Raw genomic sequence first — 24,285 nt, 5'->3', positions numbered from 1 at the left:
AGGCATTGTTCGCAATCTTAAACCCATCCCTCTCTTGAGGTTGCATTTGTGGATAATAATCATACATCATGTATTGTCTTGGTCCAATTCCAATTACACCCAAACATTCCAATCCGTTGTACTTGTCCACTCACACAATCATGTAGATCATACATGAGCTCATGTAAAATGCCATTGATTTCATCATAGATCTTAATTGCATATCCAAGTTGTCATTGATCATTGTTGCCCAATCAAATCTTTCACTTGCATTGATGATACTCTTGATGAAATAGCACATCCATGGTCTGAATAGTGCCGCTTGCGAGCTTCCAATTGCTTTATTCAATGTGATTATGAGGTCCTGATATCTTCTTTAAAATCTGCCTTGGTCAACTTTGACAACTTGGTATTGTGCTTCCTTGATTATAACCATTCATTGTTGACAAGAGTGATGCAGTTATCCTCTCTTTTTTTCAAACTCTTTCATGGCAAACTCTCGTGTTCTGATTAAGCCATCTTTGTGTTGTGAGATATTGAATGTGTAATGACCCTCTCTATAAAGGCCACAGAAACCCTCAAACTGAACTTAGGAATTTTGTCAAACACTTGGCGTGTAACAGTAACAATATTCAGAATATGGTAATTTCAGATTTGATACTTTTAGAATATAATCACAGAATTACAATATATATAAAGCCATTGAACTATATTTCAATTACAATGCAATAAATTCTGAAATTGTTTTATTACCAATTCTGGACTGATTATTACAATGACTGTATGACAGCAAATTTACCCAAAAATTGACATATATTTCAGAATGCAAGAACCTGGTTTGAAGAACTATGGAAGAACACCACGTTTTGTTGCAGATCGTTGATGAAGACCTCCAACCGCACCCCCAAACTGTCCTTAATTTGCTGCTGCTACCCAAACTAGCAGGGCCGTACCAGGCCGTACCTGTACGGCTGCTGAAATAAAATAATATTAGGGTTTTGGGACCCCCAAATGCAAGGAAAATGGGCGCCTAGGGTTAGGTAGTAACCCTGTAAAACCATAAAAAATAACTCCAAGAGGTTGAGGAGATATGAGCAATTATGTGGTTCCGAACCCCGACTTTGCCAATTCTGAAAATGCACCTATTCTGTCTCCAAACTCTTGTCCAATGCTTCTCCAATGATAGGGCAAATCTGAAATCCCTATTCCAACCAAAACAAACCCTAACAACGAATTCTCAATAAGCTCCAATGAGATGGCTGAATACCAACTCCAATTATGCAACAATTCAGGTGATATTTCACACCCTCAAAGTCGCCAATCCAAGGGAGTGATTCGTTCCCAAAGATCGAATAATAATTTGCAGATCCAAAGTCCACAAATGTCTTCACAATGAAGAAGTAGAAGAGTTCTCAAATCCAAGCATGTCCAAATGAGAGGCCCAGCCCTCTATTTATTCACTTTTCTAAGAAGTTGCTAGAACTTCTAGAAACATCCTTTATAAATTCTCATTATAATGCACTTTTTATAATAAAGTAATTTTATAAAATAAAAAGTGCAACTCAAATTAAAATTATAACATGTGGGCCCCAATATCACATAATGATAAAATATAACCTCTTAACACTTCTTCAAGAGCAAGATATGACTATCTGATCCGCAAAATTGACTCTCTTTCCACACCATTTGCCTATGAAAGTCTGGAATAGGCAAATCCATGATCAATGCCATGTCGAACTAAAGAGGGGACATTACAGAATGAATCCCTTATCAAGTACGATTGCAACCACAAGACTTCCTTTAGGGGTAAGTACTTGTTTCAATATCATATCTCCCAATACATTCATCCATTAGTTTGGGCCATTGCCTGGCTGGTGGAAATGCAGCTACATGAACTATACCACTCTTCAACATTTTTGTAATGTCCCCTTTTTGACAGGACCAGCTACTTATTTTATTTTAGCCTTTATTTTCCCCGGAGGCTAAAAAGGAAGAAATAAGGGGGAAAAGATATATTAAATTAATTACTTATAAGGTTACTAAACAATGAAATATTAAAAAGTAACTTTATATTTAATTGATTTAATATTAAAGTGACTAACATAATAAAATATCAAAAAGTCACTTAAAAGAATAAAGTGTTGGATTCCTCTAGAAGCTTCTTGGAGTTGCTTGTGAAATCTTTATAAGGAGCCATTGGGGGGTCATTTTACACATCTTGAGTTGCATATTCATCTATTGTGCTAAGAGCCTTAGTGCTTGCATACTTGCCTGAGGGTTTGAAGACTCTAAGGTGCCAATTTCGGTTGTGAGATATCAACCCTAGTTGGGAGTGGAGGAATTGGTATTCAGCCAATTCATTTGTGATTAATTGGGAGATAATATTCAGTGATTTTTGTTCAGCTCGTGCATCTAATTTTTTGACATCAGTGGCAAGGAGAAAGGTTTTAGTTTTTGCAGCGGATCCGAAAAAGCAAAGTGAAAAAGCAATCCGAAAAAGCAAAGCGAAAAAAGTAGAGTTGAAAAAACAGTCCAAAAAAGCAGATTCGAAAAAGCAGTCCGAAAAAGCAAATCCGAAAAAAGCAAAGCCAAAAAGCATGTCATCTCAGCTACTTATTCCAGGTTCTTTTGGTATTAACATTTGGCAATTGTAGATGGATACATTTGACAAGTAATATATGTCTTTTTGTTACCAAAGTATTTAGTCATTGTAAACATTGAAGTATTGAAGGGAAATCAACTTAATTCAGCTGTTCAGTTTGTATGCCAAATGTTTGTAAAAATGTCTCATTGCATAGTCATTCATAGGATGCATGCCAAGTGTTTGTGAAAATACCTTTTGGCTGTAGGTATGCATTTTACATCAGAATTTCATGTACTTGCATTTGGAAAATAATAAAAAGAAGTTGCATAGCACTTTGATTTTCAATTAATTATTTTGCAATCATTTGTATTCATCAATATCATTGGCATTTAAAAATCATAACAAAACAACAAACATCAGCAAACTGAGGCTGCAAGGGAAGTGTTTGACAAAATTCCTAAGGCAGAAAAACAGGGATAAAACTTCAAAAATTGTGAAAGCACTTTACAATTTTCTTTGCCCATGGTGATGGATTGTGTTGAAATGTTCTATCTCTTATCAAATTCATACTATAGGGGGCAAGTTTGGTGTCATTGATTTTCTTCCATTTGGATGTAAAGTTTGTCTCTGGGAGAATGTCTCATAAATCATGTTTGAGCTGCACAGTAGTTCATTGTATTGAGTTTATCCTATCTTTAGGTGCCTTTCCCTTTTTCTTTGAGCCTTCTCCTCCATTAGCTCCTGCCATTGTTCAACCTGCCATACAACACCCTACACTAGGTTTTTTCTTTTTATATTTCTTTAAATCGATAGGAGTTATTATTTAAGAAATCAGAATTCAAGATCTTGAACAATTCTGATTTGTCCATTTGCTTCCCTGCTTAATGACTCTTTAAGCAATTCGATCACACATACTTTGTGACTGTTTTACAAATCTGATGCATTGCCTAATTTCAATGAGAGCTCTTAGCTTGAAATTCAAATCTGGAGATTTTTTGAGTTTTCAAAAGGCATGATTACTTTCAGATTTTACAAATTCAACACACCTGTAGCTTGCAGCCTTTAGAGCTGATTTGTCCACACCAAAATCCAGACTTGTATAATTGAACAGTCTTAGTTTCAACATTTACAGACCTGATCATGAACATTGATCAAAATTGTGCACAAGTTTGGCTTGTTAAAAAATGGTTAGTTGCTGATGTAAATAGATTTGCTCTACTCCTTATTTGATTTGGTTGAGCTAATTGAGTTTATGATTTGAAATGAAATGGGCAGGTTCCTTTTTATATGGCTATAGAGTCCAAAGTGTATGACTCCTTAGGAAATAAATAAATTGAAACAATTCATTTTAATTAAATCATCTCACTTCATTGGCCAAATCAAAACTGGTTCCTTAAATTTAGATCGTCCTTCTTCATTATTTATTTAAATTGCTCCTCATCATTTAATAGAATCACAGTTCATCAACATTTATTTAAAATTTAAATCACTCCTACTCACAAATGGTTCCAATATTCCCATGGACAAGTAATGCTCCAAATTTCCTAAGATTGGGGATTCGGAAGGGTAGTACAGGATTAAAGGCATAGGTATGTATTATAAATAAGTGGTTGTTTCGTAATCTAGCGTAAGACATAGTGTTGCATGATTAATCATTGTTAATTGGCACTCTCTTGATAATGAACATTACAAGTTTCTATCCCCAAGTGCATTTACTTTATGAGATATTAATATATACTTAGTCTAATCCTTGTTCACTCACTAATACAGTTAAGAGGATAGGTTGGCTTGTTAGGGTTGGACTAATGCTATGTTGGAGGAAGCTTTTAAGCTAGTGGTATGGATGTATATCACGAATCCTTGAGGATGTAGCCCCAAAATAGGTAATGCATATATATGCCACAAATCCTTTGAGGGAGCCTACTTGTAGAGGGTTTCCAAGGTCCACTGAAAAGTAATTTCCCATCTTTCTTAAGGTTAGTGATGAAGAGTGCAATGGGGAATTGAATGCTTGAATATGTATTGTGAAGCAACAATTATTCGTTAATGCAATTGAAATGCATAATGATGAACATTGATCATTAGGAATTGGCATTCTCCTAGTAAGGAATGTTTTATATTGCCATTTTTGTGTGGGATCTAAACCATAGTTGGGAATAGTGGTGTAAATTAGTGGAGGTCTCAATAAGGGACACTACAATGGTATCAAAGCATTATCTTGCCATCCTGCAGGGTATAAGATGAAAACAATGAATTATTCTAAGTCAAAAAGAAGAAATCTAACAATGTAATGTATTATGTGTATACTTGGTGTATGCTCTGTGTCTTCATGCATTCATGTGTATGTTCTGTATACGCTTCGTGTCTTCATGCATCAATGTATATATTTTGCATATCCTTTATGTCTTCATATATTCATGCATCCTTAAGTATGTGCTCCATGTGTGGTTCTACCCTTGGTTGATCTAGAGAAAGATAATAACTAGGAGCGAAAAAAAAGATATGAATTTAAGGCATGTTGTTATGCAAACATTGGTTTTCGCAAATTCAATTGACATCATTTTGGAATGGCCTACATTCTTGTCTCCGGATAAGGGAAAAATGTATAATGATAATATCAGAACTGAACCCTGATAGCAATATTGCAGTTTCACTTGCTGCAGTAAATGTCTCATATTTACCAATATTAGAGTAGCATGGTGCAATATATAAACAATAGAAATGATTCTATGATTGCTTAACTATTGTTTGAGGAAAAACAATTTTGGGGAGGGAAGGACTGTAATATCCCCTTCTCGAAAATAAGATTTAATAATAATTAATAAGATTCAATAATATATAATATTGTGAAAATAATAATAATATAATAATAAGTGAATGAAACATTACTACATAAAATAGCCAAGGTAATCGATGCCATAATATTTAAGAGGACAACAAACAAATTCAGAAATTCTATAGAATGGAAGATATGATAAAAATGTTAAGGCGATTGGCATGGATTATTAATATTATTTACAAATAGATGAGACCAAAATACAAATAGAAGGGTTAGAAGGACGATATTAATTGATTGCAGAAGCCAATTCATTTGTCCTATAACAACCCATAGAGTGAGAATGGTAATTTAGAGTTTGTACAAATTTACTATATAGTATATATTGTAGTAAATGATCATCATGGATTACAAAAGCAATGTTTATAATGCCGCAAAGGCATTGACAAAAACATGTCCAATATATTAGAAGTGGGAAGAACATATTAGGCCTCGTATTTTCTTACCAAAGGGCATAGTTGACATTTACATAATTGACATTCTGGGAGATGCTTCCTATTATGGAATGACTCCTAGCAATTTTGATGAAATACTAGTCAGGGTTAGAGATTAGAGTAATATCTCGTGATGTGAGGAACCTTTCAAGATAGGGGTAAGGACATATATCATGAGACTTTGAGGATGTAGCCCCAAAATATGTAATGCATATATGTGCCACAAACCCCTTGAGGGGGTCTACTTATAGAGGATTTCTAGATAGTTTTGTCAAGGAAGATGACGCAATCTAGGAGATTTCCAAGATTGGGATAAGGACATATATCATGAATCATTGAGAACATAGCCCCAATATAGGTAACTATAACAACCATCCTCATTTGCTACTATTTTTTTTAAACATCAATCGACTTATTCCACCAATCATTTTCCATTTTATTTAGAAGTACTTATAAAACTCCTCCATTCATCATGGTGGAAACAACTCAATACCACACTTCATGATTACTCATGATAATGTTTAGTTTCTATAACTAGGGTCATCCCTAGACCCAGACCTCAGCCTCAAGGGTTCACTGTTGCTGATCCTACCTACGTATTCTCTTGTGGAAGTTAGAGGCTTCATAGTTCATAGTTAGAGGGAGCTCATTCTCTCCTCTTGACGAGATCTCTAATCTCTCTTTGTTACATCCCAATTTTTCTACCCAATTTAAAATGTTCATATAGCTGTTGAGGTTCACATGAAGTCAGTTGACAGTTAAATTTGTTATAATCTTGTGAAATGGTAAGATGGTTAGTTGTTATAATTTCATATGAAGATAACATGCTAAATGATTATTTATCATGAATTCATGGAATTGAAAAGGTGGTTAGCTGTTGTGATTATTTATGATTAATAACTTGTTATGGTAATATGATTCAACTGCGGAGAACTTCTTTGTAGGGAGCATGTCAAAGGGGTGGAAGCATTGTCAGAAAAGAACTGGGCATAGGAGCATCATCATCACTAGGCAAATGGGTATGAATCATGAATTACCATGGTTGAGGACTTGGCGATTGCGTAACAGGATACACACATTAGACATGCATGAGTTATTAAATAAACATTTAAAATATTAATCATTTTAACTTAATTAATGCGTACCTCAAATGGCTTTTGGTTGACTTTTCCACCATGTCATTATAATGCATATTTATGTACGTACACAGATATAAATTAAAGGTGACATCATAATATTATTTTTATACAAGATTTTATCTATTTAATATGTACATTTAAATACATATACAAGAAGATAAAATAAATCCTCCAAGATGATATTATAAGCAAGGATGATTTGATTCATTCCATGTAGAAGCTGATTATTAGCGCCCAGCAAGACTCCATCTTATTCCAGATTTCTACCAAGTTATGTGGATGTCCAAATCCAAAGTATAGCAATATGTTTTATAACAATTATTACTGCAATCTAATTATTATAGCAGTTAGATACAAATCCAAATTATGAAGCAAATCATCCTTGTTTATAATATCATTAGTTAAGATGAATAAAAGCCAAGTATCCATGACATGATATCATATTATATTTATGCCATTGAAAGTTAGAATCAAATGGTATTTATTATGCTAGTCTTAAGATTATATTCTCAGTTCACAAAAATGTGATTTGCTGAAAAACATGTAACATTCTTATATCAGTTGAGGATCAACAGAAAGAGCTGGTTGCTCTGAGGTTCAAACACCTGGGACTCACTTGACTGTATAGCCAAGGAAAAGGGTGAAGAGTTGAGAGAAAGGAATCTGCAATAACATGAAACAGAATCAAATGTGACATAACAATGTTTATCATTTTAAAAAGGAATCATTTAATAGCTCATGCATGATCATGTTTATTGGTTCTCTTGTTGTCAAGTCGAGTGGTGTGATTTGATACCAAGATGCTCAGTGGCTAACAAGGTGTTCCATGTCTATTCCGAGTAGGGAGGGCCTTTCTAGTTAAAGAAAGTGTGGGGATATGTTTAAGGTCCGTGGTTGGGTGGTTAAGCCCTTGACAATGTTTTCCTCTCCACGAGATATCAGGACGTGCATCAGATAGTGATAAGTTGAGTATTCAAACATTTATTGGCAACAGGGATTTTTACTTTTATGATATTTATACAAATAGAAGATATGATGGATTAATTTATATTGTTGAATTCGGTTATTCCCTTTGATGAAAGCAACTTTTTTTGTCAATGTAATTGGTAACCATTTAGATCAGTTGACCTTCCAACTGAATTATGGAATATATCTATTGGATTGTTATTTAAGTCTTTCATTTATAAGAATAATGATTATGAGCATATCTTCTAATCTTATGTTATTGCCACAGTTAGCAATAGGAAGAAAAGAAATGAAACAGAGGTATTTGACGCCCCAAATGATACAATGGTGTTTGATGCCCTGATTGATATAGTGGTATTTGATGCCATAAATGATCTAATGGTAATTGATGCCGTAATTGATACAGTGGTATCTGATGCCCTAAATGATCCAATGGTAATTGATGCCCTAATTGATACAATAGTATTTGATGCCCTAAATGATCCAATGGTAATTGATACAGTGGTATTTGATAGTAATCATCATTTGATCCAAAGTGGTATTTGTGGACTAACCTGGGTGTTTGTAGAAGAATCCTTAGATTGATTTTGGCTTCTAATTCTATGGCATGTAGATTTTAATTTCCATGGTAAATTCATTGACGGTGTTTTCAATTCTTAGTTATGAAGTTATGCTTAACTGATTGTAACTATTAATCTCATTCACATAAACGTAACTGATATAACCGTCTTCCTATGAAAATGAAGTAATAACTGTATATCTTTGATAGGTTAGTTGTTAATTAAGACCCGGGAAAAAGTGGTTGTTACACTCTTTAACTATTATTATTAATTAAGTATAAACTTAGTCCCATTAGAAATAAAGATACTCATTGTAATCAGGTGGTGGTTCCATCTCTACTGTCACCTATCATTATTTGCAGCAACTTACACATATTCATAAGGATCATGTCACAAATCATGCACATTGTGATTATAATGAGCCCCTGTCTCATATACAAAAACTAGCTCACACACGTCATAGGTACACAAGTTAACTAGCTTTCAATATATCACTTACATAGTAAGTAGCTCCAACATATATCACAAAGACTATCGTGACCTAATCACATGTGAATCAGGAGACAACAGTGACTAGCTCGCATGTAATGGCTAATCATTCCCCGCCCATGTGCATCCTAAAGGAGGGATTGTTAGTGCATTGTGCACTACATTATGGGTCCCATTCCTTTCCTTGGTCTTGGCACTAGTAGATACTTGGGAAGGGGATTAGTTTCATCCCATGCTAAACCAATTGGGTGAAGTTTACTATTTCCATATCAAACTAAACCCAAAAGCATACCATGAGGTTGGTACAATTATCACGTATCTGTTCTTCATTATAAATTCTCTTGCCTGCAGTCCCTCGAACAGCCAAGCAATTAATCCTTGAGGCAGTAGCCTCAAAATAGGTATTAAATACATGTGCCATAAATCCTTTGAGGGAACCTACTCTCAAATGGTTTCCGAGGTCCACAGACAACTAATTCCCCATCTTTCTCAAGGTTAGTGATGAAGAGTGCAATAAGGAATTGAATGCTTGAATATGTATTGTGAATTGTCAATTATTCCTTAATGTGATTCAAATGCATACTGATGAACGTTGATTATTAGGAATTGGCACTCTCCTAGTTAGGAAAGTTTTATATTGCTATATCTGAGTGGGATCTAAACCCTAGTTGTGAAAAGTAGAGTAAGTCAGGGAAAGTCTCAATAGGGGACATTGCAGCAGTAGAGTATGCTAACATCCCATTTGGGGAAGGCAGCGAGTGGAAAGGAAACCAGTAAGTCTTCCATGGTAGCAGTTTGACAATATATCAATCAACTAAATATTGGTGAGGGTCAAATAGTTATCGATTAAAGTATCAAAATATTACATTTCGACTCAAATCAAGAGTCACATATAAAATAGTCATTGGCTGATGGGAGGTTGTGCTATAACGCTTTAAGATATGAAGTCATCTATTCATCCAAGCATCGATCAAGATTCAACACTTAGTCATAGATTATTGAATGATGGGGGCACATGGAGATATAAGAAATATGAAAGAAGAGCAGTGAACTGATCAACAACCATAACTAAATCTAATTAATAATTACAAAATTAGAATGATGGACAGTAATTACATAAATAAGAAAGGCCAACTGAGATTAACATTATCGGTTTAGATTGGTCAGTTTGCGACTAGTGCTCAAGAATGACGTGTATATAAATAATGATCAACGTCTCTTAATTATATCAAGCTGGGCAGTGATCATTATTATCTAATGAAGTTGTGTTAAGAGTTGGACAGCATCAGCAATAAGATACCAATCCTTTAAGTAAAATAATGGTTATGAAGAGTTGGTTATGAAAAATCAAGGCATGACTGTTTGGTGAAGCAATACACCAGACTTCTAAGAATATTAAGGCGGAGGACATAGAAAAGAATACATATCAGCAGTGCACAGAAAAGAAATTAAATCATATTTGATTGCATGTAGGTATCGTGTCACAGCAAGTGGTGGCTGTAGCTTATCTATGCTTCAATAATGAATTACAGAATAGCATATCAGAATGTCTTTAGGAACAAAGGACCAATATAAGGTCTAATACATGTACTGTAACATTAATATCAGTTATAATAGTGAAATCAGAATATATATATATATATATATATATATATATATATATATATATATATATATATATTATATCTATGTATGCATGTATGTATGTATATGTATGTATATATGTATACACACACACATACACACGCATGTATAATCATTCATATTTCATTTGTAGTTAGTAGTTAGCGCACTTCTAGCCTATTCCTTAATCACTTGCAATAGCCCCTTAAGAAGATAGGTTGGTTTATAGGGAGAGGCGGGTGTGAATCCTTACAAGACTGTCAAGTCCCAAGGTGGGTAAAGACATGTATTTCTAATGTCTTGAAGTAAAAGTCGCAAGATGGGTATGGACATGTGTTCCAAAAACCTATAGGGAGCCTGTTTGTAGATAGTCTCCAAGTGCCTTGTGACAAGTATCCCCTACCCTCCTTAGGATTGATGTTTAGGAGAGAAGGAATTGGGGCTTAAGTATGTTAATTGTCAAATGTATTATTAATCATTCATTGTTTCTTACTTCAATTGAGTTAAGTGCATAGTGATGTATGTTGATAATTGGGAATTGGCAAACTCCTAGTAGGGATCATTACAACAACTAACTGAATCACCATTTCCAAGTGTAATCCGAACCTTAGTTGGTAATTTTAGGGTAAGTCAAGTCCTAATAAGGGACATTACATCTACCTTTTTCAGTCCTGTCCAATAGAGGACCAAACTACAAACATTTACCAAGTCTTTGAGTCTTGACAAATTTGAAAAGCCCCTACCTAGTTGGTAAGGCACTCCCTTGGGGGGGGTACCTTACCTACAGGTTGGGTCGATTCCCCCCCTTTAAACTCCCCTTGGGGGGGTATGAGTAACTTATTACATAGTAATAGATCACGTTAATGGCATAGTAACACGGGGACGCATCCCCCCCTCCCCTTTTTGCCCCACATCTCGGAGACTTCAACGCATCAGGGACTTGGGGACTCCGTCCCTCTGTCCCTAGCGGCTCCACCAAATTTCGCCACCTCCACCAAGGATGGGGGACATCCTGATGTTGACTATTTGTAGATTCGACTATTTATGTTTAATGTTTGATGTTCCAATTCAATGCAATGTTCAAGTATTTACTCTTTTACATCTTTATATCTTATATTGCAATACATATTTTCATACTAACATTTTAAGTACCATATGCATATATATATATATATATATATATGTATGTATGTATGTATGTATGTATGTATGTATATATGTATGTATGTATGTATGTATATATATATGTATGTATGTATATATATATATGTATGTATGTATGTATGTATGTATATATATATATATATGTATATATATATCCCCTCCCGTCCCCCGCCGTCGTCCCCCTACCGTCCCCAAATTAAGGCCCCTCTATCCCCCTGTCTCAGAAACTTGTCCCCTCATTCTACCGTCCCCTAATCCCCCAAGGTGGTGTAACTATGGTTAATGGTTAACCTTACATAGTAAATGTAACCTCATCAGGCGCGGGGTTGCTGAATTATAGTCAAAATCAGTGGTGTGATGAAACACGACTAAATCAACTCGGTAGTTTCTTTAGGCAACTGCTGCTAATGACGTACCTTTTTGAGCATCGATCCAAAACTACTCTTTATCACATCTAGAATCTAATGGCCCTATCTCGCCCCTGTCCTTGCCTCTGTCTCTATCTACACCTCTGCATAGGTATGTTACTGATGCCAGAGGATCTACATATGGAACTGAGCAAAGGGTGATGGATCAGGATAGAGTAGATCTTCTAAGGCTTTCCTCCTTCCTTTACCATTCACCACGCTAGTGGTAGTGCTCAGGGAACTACTTTTGGGCCAATGGCAGCATTAGGCCCATAATAATCTAATAATAGGGCTGCTTGTTGCCTTCCTCTGCGTGCACCACCGCTTGGGGGTGTTCAATTCAGCTTAATCACTTCTTACCAGTTGAGTGTGTTGTTGTTAGTTGCTTCCTACCAGTGCTTTTGAGTCCCTATATTTCTCGCCTACCACTCGACACTTTGCATACACCCTTAGTTAGGAGAGAGATCAAAAACCTTTTGCACCACACCGTGCATGCAGGGGTGAAGGCTGGAGAGTTGAATCTTATCACCCAAAAATAGTATAATCGGGAAACTAGTTGTTAACTCGTAAGGATGGAGGGACACACCTGAACATGATAGGAGGAGCGGAAAGTAATGCTGGGCTTGTTGGGGGTGAAGACTAAAGGGAGGGCAATAGAATTTTAGGCTCCACTACATCTTGGACAAGCTTGGTGTAGTTTTTGGATTGACCATCTAGGTAGGGTATTCAAGTATCATAATATTGTAATGGTTGATTAGCTTTTAGTGTGGGCTTTAATAAAGCAGTTTCAACTTTGGTTTGCTTTTGCAAGCACCATTTCAGTTTATTGGACTAGTTTATATCTACATCAGGATAACTTTATTATAATCTTATACAAAGGTGCTTTTACTTCTTATTCCATTAAGTTGAATGAATATCTTGGCAATATTTCTATGCTTTATATATCTTAATATACAAAAAAGCATTCTGTTGTTTCTGGATTAGTACTTCAAAGCTTTTCTTATATTGGTGCTTGCCTAATAGTTCTTGGAAAAATTTGAACTCAAGTCATCATTTTGGTAGCATTCTCATCTTTTCTAGTTAGTCAAGCTTGTCTTTTATTTTAGTATTGCTAATTGATATAAACTTGTTTAGAATTTGATGGCTTCAACAACCTTGGACTTGATAAAACATGAGCCAAAGTCATTATGGCTCAAGTTAATTAAAATATTATTTAAACCCCAAGTAGAGTTGGAGCTACCTATTTGGTTTTTTTGCTGCAATTTTGCTATGTGCTCTATAGTTTCTCTTCATTATGCCCAAAAACCTTATGTGTTTTAAGGATGGCTCAAAATTGAATTGTGCAAAACTAAAATTTATTCATTATTCCCTATGTTACACACATACACATCCTTGTCCACACTTTGGGGATGGTGGGATGAAAAGGAAACATCTCCTAGTTGTCCCTGTCCCTGAGACATTTTGGGGACGATGGGATGAAAAGGAAACATCTCCTAGTTGTCCTTGTCCCTAAGACATTTTGGGGATGATGGGATGAAAAGGAAACATCTCCCAGTTGTCCTTGATTGAAAAATACTGTAGGAAACATCCCTTTACATTTGGACATGGCTAGTCATCCTTGGAACACCTAATCCGTCCCCGAAGTCGATAGGTGTCTCCTACACATTCAGATGATTTTTGGCTTTATAAAACGAAAAGGAAAACACTTTTTCAAAATTCTTTTTGCCAAAGTCGCAATGTAAGGGCCCCACCATAGACGATAAATTTCAAACGAACTTAGGCATGGGAAACAATTCGTGATTAAATATTTTATATTTTAAGTAAAATATACAGTATATTAAAATTATAAATCTAAGATTTAACTTCTAAATATTCATCATAATAAATCAAGGTTATATGGAGATGTGTCCCCCACCTAATTTCCCCAATCCCAGTACTAGAAACGTTTCAAGGATTTGGGGACGGCTAGGGGATGTCCCCCCTGTTAATGTTTTTGCCTATAAATTAGATAAACAACAACAAAGAAGAGTAAAAACTGTACACAAAAGGCTCAAAATTTTATCCTAGGAAAACCCTTCCACTTGAAAGGAAAAACCCAGCCACACCAGCAAAATATCTCTTTTATTGATGATAAAAATGTTTGAGTGCAAGGATTTCACTTTCTTGATATACAATATACCAGTCAATCACATAAATAGATTGCATAAGACTTCACCTTTCACCCAAAGTTCTCTTTTGAGTCCCGAAGAATAAGACTCTTAAAATATCCACATATTCAACACTTCATATTTCCATACGCATGCCTCTTCACATGACGTATGACACATGTCTTTTTATGTAATATTAACTTAAATATATCTCTTTCAGCTGAAGATAACCATGATGGTCAGAACAAATATAAATCAATCTCATAAATTAGAGATAAAGATCTCTATCGAAGCTACAAACTTCAACACTCCCTCTTGGTAAGAGATATCTTTTGTTAAGCACGCACACATGGCTGCAACTAAAGATGATAAATTCACATAACATATATTATCTCAGCATAATATAATCCACCATAGTTGCTTCATAAGCACATAGAATGGAGTCAACACATGACTCTCACCATGCCTTCTCACAGAGGGTAGAAGGAAGATTTTTTAAAATCTCAAAACTTCTCCTAGAGATATATTTCCACCATGTCTACTCGTAGAGTGTGATCCACCATACCTACTCGTACAGGGTGAAACAAAGGCTTTCACCTCAGACTTATCCTGAGGAAGAATACATTTCCACCATGCCTACTCGCAGAGGGTGGTCCACCATACCTAGTTGCAGGGGGTGGACCAAGGGCTTTTACCTTAGGCTTCTCCCAGAGAAGAATGCATTTATAATTGATATTTTCTCCTCAGCAAGGAAAACTTTAATCACCAAAATAAGATGGCTGACTATTGCATAAACTTGCAAAGGGTTCGACACCTCCCTCTGTCACGTAAATTTCCTACAAAGCTGAATAGTCTTTCTCTAAATATGATATTCCCTTTTTGTAAAGTGCCACTAGTTTAGTATCAAGGTTGTTGTATAATCTCTTACCATTCCATTGTACCCTGTAGAACATCTGACCAAAAGTATCCTTACTGTAGGAATGTACTGGGAAGCCCATTTTACAAACAACAACATCATGAACCTCTGATGATCCAATCCATGAAGCTTTTCCTGAAGATCTCCTTACACCCCTCATTTCAAAAATCACACTTTGGTACCCTTTTTCAACAAGCTCTTGGGCAATTCCCTTCATGAGCCCTTCACAACCACCCAATACAAAGTATTGATGAACCAAGACAATAATGATATCACTTTTTATGGACGTGGGTTTAAATAACCTTGCCTGAAGACTAATTCCATCTCCCATTTCCACCGTGTAGAACTCAATTTCATGGCTCTTCATCGGAACTGATGGTTGTGATATTATTCTGGACTCAGAAAATGAAGTCTGAAAGGCATCCGCCAATCTGCAAACGAGGAAATCTATTGAGCATTCAATGTAATGTGAGGAAAAAAGGTGGGCAAAAGTTTTATGCATCAAACTGTGTAAAACTGTTTCACTTGGTTGGTTGCCCACAGTGGGGTCCCAACAAGCACCTGCTCATCACATGAGCATTTTGCAAATGCATGAACTATTTGAAAGCACTAATAGTACATGAACACTTAGCAAATATACAAACTCTCTATAAGCACACAAACTCTTCTAGCAAAATCATTGAACACTAACTCACTGCTAGAATGTTATGCATTGCACAAAACTTCTATAACACATTTCAAAAGGGATGCCCATGATAATGAAAAACATGTCTTCACAAGAATGAAAACCATAGACCTTCCCGTCTTTTTATTGCCGTGAGAAAATAGAAAAGACATGTTGTTACAAAAAAACATTAATAATAAAAATACTAGAACTACATATCGAATGACAACGCATGACTCGAAAATGTTGAACCGACCAATATGCTTCCATGCATTTTTTAGATTATTGTAAAATAGTAAAATGCCTATTCTGAGCCATTGTGGTGGACAACCATAACCAATGACATAAAGAAGCCAACAAATAACACTCACACAGTTCACCATGTTTCCTCAACCTTCACCTTAGGGTACAAAAGCTTAGACGATTCTCGGCTTGAGATGCCTCATACCGGTCTGACTATTCCATTACTAACGATCACAACTGACTTAGCCCTTACTAATTTGATACGAGGAGAACATGAAGGGACTTGCTCAATTGATACATATGTGGTGATAGAAACAAGGAAAACGATAGGAAAAAAATCAATGCACCTCGTAGACTTTGAAATGAATTACGACTCAAATCATGACAATGAGCGTTGTGCGAAACTTTCATCTTTGGTGTTGTACATATCAACTGGCAATTGCCCCAAATGATAATGGTACATCTTGTGTTCAGTTCCAAACCAATGCAGAGAAGTTGTTCTGCTCTTGAAATTTGTCATCACTACTACACTTTGATGGTATTGACCACATCATTGTTGCATGTCTCCAAAGTTTCAATCCAAAAATGAATAACGGAGATGTATGTGTCATGACTCCAATGTCACCACCTTTATTTAGTTTTTCCTCTTGCTTGACAATGATAGTTGCTAATGTAGATAAATGGAAGAGCAATTTAAGTAACACTTTTGTCGATGATAGTTCGCTAAGAGTGTAGAGCTTTGAAAACCAGCTCATGCTGAGGGAGACCTGGCTTTGGGTAGTAGGCAAATCCCTGAGAGGAGATGATCTTTAAAAAAAGGGCTGACTATGTAGAAGACCTTGCAAATAAAGGTTATTTAATTCTGCTGGTAATAAATATTGTAGATGAATGGCAAACCCATGAGCTTGATTCAACAAAGATAGAAATATTAAAAAAATCTCCCTTGAATATATTAATAAAAAACCTAATAGGAATCGAATATGATTCCAATAGCTAATTATATCATAAAAAGATAGAAAATTCATAAAATTAACTTTTAGGCAAACACCACTAATATTATAAATGAAACTTATTTGAACAACTTCACCAATTTCGCATAAATGTGAATTTTAGTCATGAATTCACTCCTAGAAGAACCAAGCTTCTGTCCAGTCTTATATCAAACTCTTAGGCTGTTATCTAACCTTGGCTCTGATACCATGTTAATGAATTAGATAAGCAACATTGGTTTTTTGGGATCACTATAAATGTACTAAGCACTTCCATGTATTTGGCATGTATTTTCCAACTACAACCTCCCCTTATATTTATAAGAGAGTGAGAGAATAGACATGTCCCTTCATGGGACATGTCTGTTCATTATCATAATTTAACTCACACACACACACACACACACATACATATGTTGGTGTAATTTATGATTTATCTGAGTAAACCTACAAAACAACACTCCCTCTTAGCTAGGGAGGATAAACACATTACCATATATTACCTCAATGTAATATAAGAATATCTTTGATTGGAAGATTTTCAACATTTTGATATTGCATTTGATATCACGCGTATTGGTTTTCCAGAACATCAAGTCATATGATATTCACCAATTACTCTATGTAATGGCCCTCCATGACATCAATTAGCATAACATTCATCATGTACTAAAAAAAGAAGTAAAAATTGTTTATAAGGTATGTACACATGCATTCTCCTAATGCTTACCATATAAACATTCACCATGTGAAGTATAATCTATCATGATTTGCATAGACATCGTAAGATATCCATCATAATAGAAAATTGAGTTATTGTAAGATCATCACCTTTGAATAACTTCTGCAAATACAAGTGACATCGTTCGGAAGTTGTCACTTACTCATGATGTACACAGGGGGTAGGCCTATTAAAATCACATAGTCACGAGGTATATTCATGAATCACAATCCTCTTGACTACTACAATTTGTTGATCATGGGAGAATCCATCTCAACATGGTATACTCCCTTTGAATTAGTATGACTGAGATCACTGAAGGTTGACCGAATCACATCCTCTATCTGCTTCCTCTCTTTCAAGGTTGCCTCTAATGAAATGTTGGGTTCTCTTTGAATCTCAATCTCCCTCTTCTTGCAATAACATTCTCGGAGGAAAAGATCAAGGCACATAACTCTTATGGTATGTAATGAATTGCAAAAATAAGAGAGACTAACGTAATAATCAAGGATAATTCTGAATAATGATATAAGATCATTCCAATGTAATATAGATAAAGATCTAATTTAAATATATACTTTGAACACACACACACACACACACATATATTCAATCTTCTAAGTATATATCTTTATGTTTTCATATATTATTACTTTATATTCATATATATATAAATACTATATTTTTTCAGTTATACTATCTCATATAATATAACTACAAATAATTATTAATGACACATATTGTCATAATAGAAAATAGAGATATAACAATATTAATGTAAAGGAAATACATTACCTCAACATTACCTTACATACTCTGTGGGACCTGATGCTCTATTAATAGTCTTCACCACCGAAAGGGTGTCTCATATGAATCGGCATTGGAAATCATTCCTCTCTATAGTTTGGCTTCAAGCGTCATTATTCTATGTCTTTGCTCTTGTGTACATCCTTTTCATCTGGTTATTACTAATTTGCATGTTTATAAACATTACATAATTCATATTCTAATGTACTCTCTAATCCAATAGATGACAACACTTATCAATAGTTTCCACCTTGTTGATGCAGGAGTATTCGACATTTAATTCAAATGGTCACTGCTATGCGCTTGATCATACCTCTTTCCACGGTGCTTTATAAAAATCAGAATTATTGCTCGTTATTATCCTTAACAATCTCTCGAGTGTTGATCATGATACTTTCATGCTTTCCACATTTATCTTCAAAGCTTACAACTTTAGTGATGGTCAATCCTCAAAGAGTTGTGTCCGATTCTAAGTAACCCCTTAATCAATGTATTGGGATAAGATTGTGTATGGATTCCATTTAATCCCATTGTGTTTATTGCAAAAAATTCAACACTCTTTTGTCAATGTAAAGTGTCGATAGCCTCCTTACTATCTATACCAATCTGTGATCCTTCTTTAGTATTAGTTTGTTTCGATTACGGAATCTTTCTCCCAAATGCGGATCAAATATTTATAAGTCTTTCCTATCTGTTCTGCTATAGCCTTCATTCACCATTGAATTAGTCTTCAGGCTTGTATATCCATTTTACATAATTTTTAATTGTCATGGTTGCCAATAATTATATATATTCAGGAAGCTTTTATGATTAACAATCAATCACTATCAAGATATGTTTAGAAGCAAATGCAATAAATGGATTTGCACGCTGGGTTGGCAATGTCAAAGCCTGCAGATTTTATTTAATAAATAGACTCTGTCAACCACAACTTAGACAACCTATTCTTAGTAAACTACATCCTTCATATGATTGGCATATATAGAGACATTATATCATTGAATTCAAGCAATCTTAAGCATAGCACGACCATTAAAAAATACTTCAAGAGTATTTGTGCCAAGCTTTTCTTATGAGCCAAATCCAACACTATGGTTTTTTAATTTTTTTTTATTTGTTCTTAATTATCCATGATCCGAAGGCCCAATGCCTATTATTTCCTCCAGCAATCTTATGCTGTTAGGGAGATGAGCTTTTGAGAATCACAAAATATATGTTGTCCTATATATATGACAAATTCCCTTCGATCTACCTCGCTGAATCAAATTCTGAGTTGTATTGTCTACATCCCCTTTTATTTAATATTGCTGGCCTCCAAAATATGTATCCTTTTCATCCACACCACATCGCTACAACGCCAATACATGACCTGATCCACTCATGCTTCATTGACTCCAGATCCATGCGATCAGTCCAAATACGATCTTGCAAAAAAAGTCTAACTTGGGCATGATCAATCATTATTTGTTAGTTTATACGGAATATATATATGTCGGAAAGAATGCAAATATCAAAGACTATTAAACAATGATGTGTTTTCTCGTCTTTCACTACTTTGATGTGAGGTAGTTATATATTGCTCTTCTATCTACCTCCTTGGTCTTCCTAAAATTTCCCATCAACAATGATTGCGGTTAGTACCTCTGATTTCCCAATTCATATCTGAAATCTACAATAGATCTATTGTTATTGCAAATGTCTCAGTATTAACAAGTCTGAGAGTCGCTTTCTCTGATGCCCTATTGGTTTTCTGGGATTGCTGTAAATGTACTAAGCATTGGCATGTATTTTCCAACTGCAACCTCCCCTTATATTTATAAGAGAGTGAGAGAATAGACATGTCCCTTCATCGGACATGTCTGTTCATTATCATAATTAAGCTCACACACACACACACACACACACACACACACACACACACACACACATCCATATGCATATGTTGATGTAATTTATCCACACACACACACACACATATACATATCCATATGCATATGTTGATGTAATTTATCCGAGTAAAGCTATAAAACATCAACAAACAGAAACAAAGAAGAGTAAAAACTATACACAAAAGGCTCGAAAATTTATCCTCGGAAAATGCTCCCACTTGAAGGGAAAAACCTAGCCACACCAGAAAAATACCTCTTTATTGATAATAAAAGTGTACAAGGATTTCACTTTATTGATTAACAATATACCAAGCAATCACATAAATAGATTGCATAAGACTCTTCACCTTTCACCCGAAGGTCTCTTTGAGTCCCAAAAAATAAAACCCTTCAAGTTTCCACATATTCAACTCTTCAAATTTCCATGCACATGCCTCTTTGCTTGACGTATGACACGTCTTTTTACATAATATTAACTACATCTCTTTCAGCTGAAGATGGCCATAACGGTTATAACGAACATAAATCAATCTCATAAATTAGAGATAAAGATCTCTATTGAAGCTACAAACTTAAACATCCCCACATCCCTAATATTTGAAAATTTGATGGGGATATCCCAAAAACTTGGGGATGTCACCCAAAAAGAAGGGGAATGTTTGGAAGTAGCAGGGACAGCTGGGGACGTCGTAACTGTCCCCCAAACATTCTGGGGACAACCATCCATCTCCAATGTTTTACACAAAAAAGTCAAAAATGAAAAGAATTGCCAATTCGTTTTGCCTTTGGGGCATCAGTTCATGGGCCCCGCCTTCTTACATGCTCTAATAAGCCAAAAACATGGCTTCAACTTGATCTTCTCCATTCTTTTCACATGCATAAAATTTTAGAGTATTCTACTTCTCTCTCATTGACAGCAGAAGCAAGGTTAAAATAAATACAAGAAGGTTAAAATAAAAAGAACAAACAACTTCAATTATAGTAGATTTGGAGATGGGACAAGAGTTGCAAATGATTATCAATTTAAACAAGCAAAAACAAATGACAGTCATAGCATCAATCTCTTTATAGAATAATATAACTGGTTTTGCAATCACATAAATATTAGCAGACCAAGGTGTTGGTCATCATAGGCGTTCATGAGCCAGAATAGATTCTTTTCCAACCTGCCCATTCAATACATGCTGCTTCAAGCAAAACTATTCTTCTGTCCCTCTGCCTTCAGATGACTCTGATTCTGACGCAGGGTTGGCTGAATCGGAATAGGAGCAGCAGTGGTTTGTTTCTATGTATTTTGGTTTTTATATCGAACATGAAACTATATGGCAGCACTCAGCCTTTGAGCATTTTGGTTTTGTATGCTCAACTTATTCACATATTTTTTTGTTATCACATGCATATATGATATTGACAATGAACATTGAATTCCGGTTTCTGAATTTTGAATGCATATGGTGTTTTGAAACAATGAAATGTTGCAAACTTGTATGTTAAGGTTGTTTGATGTTTAAATGTCATGCTTTATACAGCCGTACCCTTGCCATCCCCAAATTTGGCAAAAAAAATTGTCAACCTGGAAACTTGTCTCCCCGCTCCCTGCCATTCCTGTCCTGGAAACTCAGGGTAACACTATAATCAATATATTAAGCTTCCGCATTAAATAAGAATACGTTAAAAAATTTATATGTTAAATGAAGAATTATTAACAATTAAAATTTAATTATAATCTTTTATATATTTAATTATTAACAATAAAAAACGATATAATTCTATATGTAAAAACAAGATACAAAAATAAATGTATAAATTAAAAGTTAAATATTAAAAAATATTAAATTTTATATTGAATTAGATATTTATATTTGATAGACCATGGTTTTGATGTTTGAGATGTTATACTACTGATTTATGAACACGTCCCCTGCCAACATAGATTATTCTTGATGTAAAAGTGACAAGTTGCAATTTGAGATTGATCTAAATATTTAAATATGTTCTTGTGTTGAAAATGTTGAAGCTCATAGAAAAAATAAATCGTCTGGCATAGCTGGAATTGGTCTGGTTTGATAAGTTTAGGTAACGATGGATGCTACAAAAGCAAAATGTCTGCACTAATGAACTCATCTAGTTATTTACATTATTCAAATTATATGGATTCTATAATTGTGGACAGTGAAGATAAGTTAAAAAGCTTACTTTCACAGCTTGGCAACTTTCAAAATTTTAATTGAGTGCTTTAGTTGATTAGTTTATGATTAAATACTGACTTAACATAATGTCTATACATAATGCACAGGAAGTTGGAAATGTGCCTTATGTTGTTGATAATGGAGCTGGAAGGTTTTGCAAATCACCAAAAGAAATAGCTAAAATTGTTGCTAGTTGGTTTGGTCCAAAGGCTGATGAACTGAAGAAGATGTCACAGAATGCACTAAGACTTGCCCGACCCGATGCAGTATTTAAGATTGTTCATGACCTTGACGAGTTAGTTCGTCAAAGAGATGTTCTATCTGAGTTTGCTTTACCTTTAACTTGAAACTTGATGTACTGTTTTTAAATTAAAGCATTGGTTTGTTCCTCTTCAATTTTGACTTGATATATTATTTTCATTTATTCATTTTCTGGTTCACAAGTTAAAAGGAAGAGAAGTAACTCCCTTGCTACATGAGGTATTCATCTAAGCAATTCAAACAGTAGCACATTGTTAATAAATATGCGTAGAGATCACCCACGCGTTATCCATGGTTAAGAATGATTGTGTGTGTTGCCAACATTTTGAAGGTCAAACATGACAATCAAATTCTGCCCTTCCTTTTTTGCATTATTCCATTTATGATTCAGGTCTCATTCCTGAACTGACAAATGACATATCCAAACAAATTATTACACATGCATCTCTGGTTGCCATTGTTTCATTCAATTTTACAAAAGTCGTGATAAAGATCATAAGAAAGTTTGAAGGCATCTATATCATAAGTGGTCCATCATTGCTATTTCTGAAGAAATATTGGGTCCACACCAAGAAAACAGGGTGTTAAATTGGTTGAGCAATTTAACTTGTAGCATATTACCATTCTATGTCATAACACTTGGTGTCTTTGTCATATAATTCATGAGCAACAGAATTATTGGGAAAGTTGCATTGTATGATTTCATTTCATATGTTCATAGTGACATCAATCGTATGTGACTTTAAAAAATGGGTGCTTGATTGCCCCTTTACAAGAAAGTTGTATAATGCCCAACTACTTAGATTGTGGGATTTCACACGTTTAACAATACCTGTCAGCTGATACTGAAGCTTTCAGATTGAGTTTTGTTCATGAAGTGCCTTCTAGTAGCAAGTATGTACAAAGATCTGTTATTGATCACAGTCATGCCTGTATTGATGATTTCATAAGTGTACAATGATTCACCATTTGGACAAGAGAGCGAAATGGAGATTTTATTTTATTTTATAAGGCTATAAAGCAATCAATTCTTTTTTTTCCTTTTATTATATTCTAAAATCATGAAAGTGGGAAGCTCATTTATCGATATAGCTATAAAGATTATTCACCTTCTGAACACACCTGAAAAAGTCCGTGCGCTAATGCTATACACCCAGAATATAATTTTGAAGTGTGGTCTGCTGGTTTGTGGTCTAGCAGAAAGTTTGACTGCTTGCCACCATTACTAATACAATTGTACCTGGTTCTACATGATATTTTTTAAATTATAGAGTTATG

General features: G+C 34.9%; 1 protein-coding gene across 2 annotated transcripts in view; it reads left to right on the top strand.

The window, feature by feature from the left end:
- LOC149558024 (putative monogalactosyldiacylglycerol synthase, chloroplastic) overlaps positions 1 to 23,284 on the top strand; it is a 160,262-nt gene extending 136,978 nt beyond the window's left edge. For both annotated transcript variants that reach the window (XM_089832462.1, XM_089832464.1), the window contains one exon: positions 22,854 to 23,284. In XM_089832462.1, coding sequence (XP_089688588.1) covers positions 22,854 to 23,093 — 240 coding nt within the window. In that variant the 3' untranslated portion in view covers positions 23,094 to 23,284. The remainder of the gene's footprint in view (positions 1 to 22,853) is intronic.
- The last annotated feature ends 1,001 nt before the right edge of the window (positions 23,285 to 24,285 follow it).

This window comes from Cupressus sempervirens, chromosome 5, assembly GCF_028749045.1.
Source record: "Cupressus sempervirens isolate cs-2001-9-10 chromosome 5, ASM2874904v1, whole genome shotgun sequence".
Classification (NCBI taxonomy): Eukaryota; Viridiplantae; Streptophyta; class Pinopsida; order Cupressales; family Cupressaceae; genus Cupressus; species Cupressus sempervirens.
The sequence above is the reverse complement of the archived record's forward strand: the minus strand, read 5'-3'. Positions and strand labels throughout refer to the sequence as shown.